The 2,899-nt window shown below is 43.4% G+C and overlaps 1 protein-coding gene across 1 annotated transcript in view; it reads left to right on the top strand.

Moving 5' to 3' along the window:
- The first annotated feature begins 1,058 nt into the window (after positions 1-1,058).
- The window catches only part of LOC101618702 (cytochrome c oxidase assembly factor 6 homolog), a 7,369-nt gene continuing 5,528 nt past the window's right edge, over positions 1,059-2,899 (top strand). The window contains exons 1-2 of the mRNA XM_004691126.2: positions 1,059-1,286; positions 1,630-1,789. Of these exons, the coding sequence (XP_004691183.1) occupies positions 1,646-1,789 (144 nt within the window). The 5' untranslated portion in view covers positions 1,059-1,286; positions 1,630-1,645. The remainder of the gene's footprint in view (positions 1,287-1,629; positions 1,790-2,899) is intronic.

The following is a 2,899-nucleotide window of genomic DNA, read 5'->3' as shown; positions in this document are numbered from 1 at the left end:
CAGCCCAATGGCCGTGCGCCCTTCGGTACCGAAGCTCTTCTAATAAAGCCTCCTGTGATTGCATCTGCACGAGCGTCTTCTGGTCGTCTTCTTCCTCGTGGCTGGAGGTCTCCCACCCTGGATTGAGGGGAGAAATCTTTCACCAGATGCCACAGACTAACTGACCTTTATTATAAAAGTATTTTCAATAAAAATTCCGTTGCAATAGAACTCATTTATATATTAAAGTTAGAATTCTTTCAAAATACCCGGGGCAGCAATTTTTAGTCCCTTTTAAAAATGCCTTGGTGTTTGGGAGTAAAAAAGCCACAAGTAAGACTGAGACAATAATGCAAATATTAATTTTCCTCACTCTCCCTAAACAATACATACTACCCTCTGCAAATTTTAGCCCCAAGACCCTATCTGTAAACGCTAATCAGGCTCACCTCTTAATCCCACAAACAATGGAATCACAGCGAATGCAACATTCAACATTCAAACATTCTTTCACTAGGTGTCTCCAAATTCCAACTAAAACGACTGCTTCCATCCACGAAGAAAACTCTAGAGATCAAGGCGAGGTGATGGTGGGAAATGTAACAAGATTAAGTCTCAAGGATAGGGCCTGGGGGCTCGACCTCTAGGGTTCTCATTTGGTCAGTCATTTGCTCTGGAGCGTCGCCCCTCAGGCGTTTCTTTTCTTTTCTTTTTCGTTCCCTATTAAGCTAGAGGGCGGGGAGTTAAGCCTACACGGCTCTTTAAAGCTTGCTCCAAGCCACAGGCGGGAAACTGCAACACAAAGCCGCCAGGTCCGCAAATAAGCTTTCTGGAAGTCACCGGGCAACATGTATATATGGAAACTTGGATTCCAGTAAGGAGCTCAGTCCCTCAAACCTGTGAACAACCGGGGAAAGAGCGGTATCCAGATACTACGAAGGCCAACTGCACTCTCAGAAGTCGCCAGAAGATACCCACGCACCAACTCCACATCCACAGGCACCGCCTCCCTTGCGTCAGCAGGCCCGGAAGTCACCCTGCAGGTAGGCGAGCGGACAGGAAGTCCCGCCCCTCGGGCTGCAAACGGTAACTCGCAAGGGTCATTACAAGGCGGGCGAATTCTCCGGGAGAATTGTTTCCTTGATGGTTCACGGGTTTACAGCGCTAGACCGCGAGCTCGCGGCGGGTCGGGCGGCGCCAGCTGTCACACCGGCACTCTCCTTCCTATATTTGGATTGCGTGACCCATTTCCTTCCTTCCGTCCTAGGGGAACCCGGCTGTGGGCTGGTGGCGAGTTCGGCTTGCTGGTGGGTCCCCAGGGGCGCGCGTGGAGTATGGGCAGGGAAGGTCACTGACTCCATTGGCCACGGGTACTTCCTCTACCCAACTGGGTTTTGTTCTCTTGTCCTGCTAGATAATTTTACCTTCCTCCCACCCTCTCCGCCCCCATGCAGTTGTTTGTACAATTAGGTTGCTTCGAAGAGCAACCTTGTGAATAGGACAGTACGCCCCAACTTTCCCCGCGGGGAAATAAGCTCAAGAGAATAAATGAACTACTTGAAAGGGGAAGAACAGTATTTTTTCCCCTTGTCTTGCCTTCCGTCATATTATAAATTCCTTACTAATGTCAAATGTTATTTTGAACCATAGATTGAGTCCATCAGCAATGGCAGCCCCAACTATGAAAGAGAGGCAGGTTTGTTGGGGAGCCCGGGATCAGTACTGGAAGTGTTTAGATGAGAACAGAGAGGACTCTTCTAAATGCAAGAAGTTAAGAAGCTCATTTGAGTCAAGTTGTCCTCAACAGTGGGTAAGTCATATTTGGATGTCTTTCTGTTCACTGTTAAAATATGTAGAGTTTACAGCCTGAATGTTAGGCTATGAAATAAAACACTGCTTGAGGCAGTTTTATTACTTATATCAGGTAAATATTTGGAAAATTTCATCTCACACTTTATAGATCATTCAACAATAACCAAAAATTCTAACCCACTAATTATTAGACTTCTCCAAGGTCATCTAATCTAAAAGGAAAAGTATTTAATCTTGGCAACAATTGACAATTTCATTCATGTAAAGCTACTATCATAAGTAATATGTTCCCAGTTTCCTGCCCAATACTATATAGTTACATACCGAAAATATAAAGGAAGTTGAAAGTAGAAGAAAATGTTCATGTAGCAGAATTTACCACCAACTCTCTCCCTGTGCAAATGCATTCTTGCCAAGTATTTGTTGCCTATGCTTATTAAGGGAGAGGGCTGGAAAAGGAGACTAATACGTAACTAATAGAACACTGGTTCTATTAAGTGCTTCTTACTCCTTCATCAGTAGTTTTTAAGATAGAAATTGTTTATCTCAATCTACAGAGAAGGCAACTGAGGCTCAGAGTACAGAAATACTTACTCTATAGTCATCAAGAAAAGGGCGGAACAGTTCTAAGTTAGGCCCAATTAGTTGATACGAGATTGGAACCTGGATTTATCTGTGCCTTGTCACTGTAGCAGATTGCTCCTAGCATAGCAAATAGATTGAGAACAGATACTTTTATAAATGAAGTTGTTTTCTACTAATAACTTTTATTTAAAAACTAGTAAGCTTTTAAAATGAGGAGTTTGAGGCTTAAAGGAAACCATAATAAGGATGTGCAAGAGGGTAGGGTCCTGTTAGAGGGGTACTGAGCTGTATACAAATGCTGGGAATAGGAATACATTTAGTTGAATGCTTTTGGGAAACCAGCTGTCTATCTCCTATCTTATTACCCATTAAGGTCAAATGTCTGATTCTCATATAATTTGAAAACTGATAAATGTGGAACTTTACAATTGGATTAAAGATTTAGGCAAATGCATCTTTGGCTTTCCCATTAGATAGATGCATTAAAAATGTCTCTCCCTGGTGGCGCAGTGGGTTAAAGTAC

The sequence above is a fragment of the Condylura cristata genome, unplaced genomic scaffold, assembly GCF_000260355.1.
Source record: "Condylura cristata isolate star-nosed mole 26May11 unplaced genomic scaffold, ConCri1.0 scaffold00030, whole genome shotgun sequence".
NCBI classification, from domain to species: domain Eukaryota; kingdom Metazoa; phylum Chordata; class Mammalia; order Eulipotyphla; family Talpidae; genus Condylura; species Condylura cristata.
This window is presented reverse-complemented; position numbering and strand designations above follow the sequence as displayed.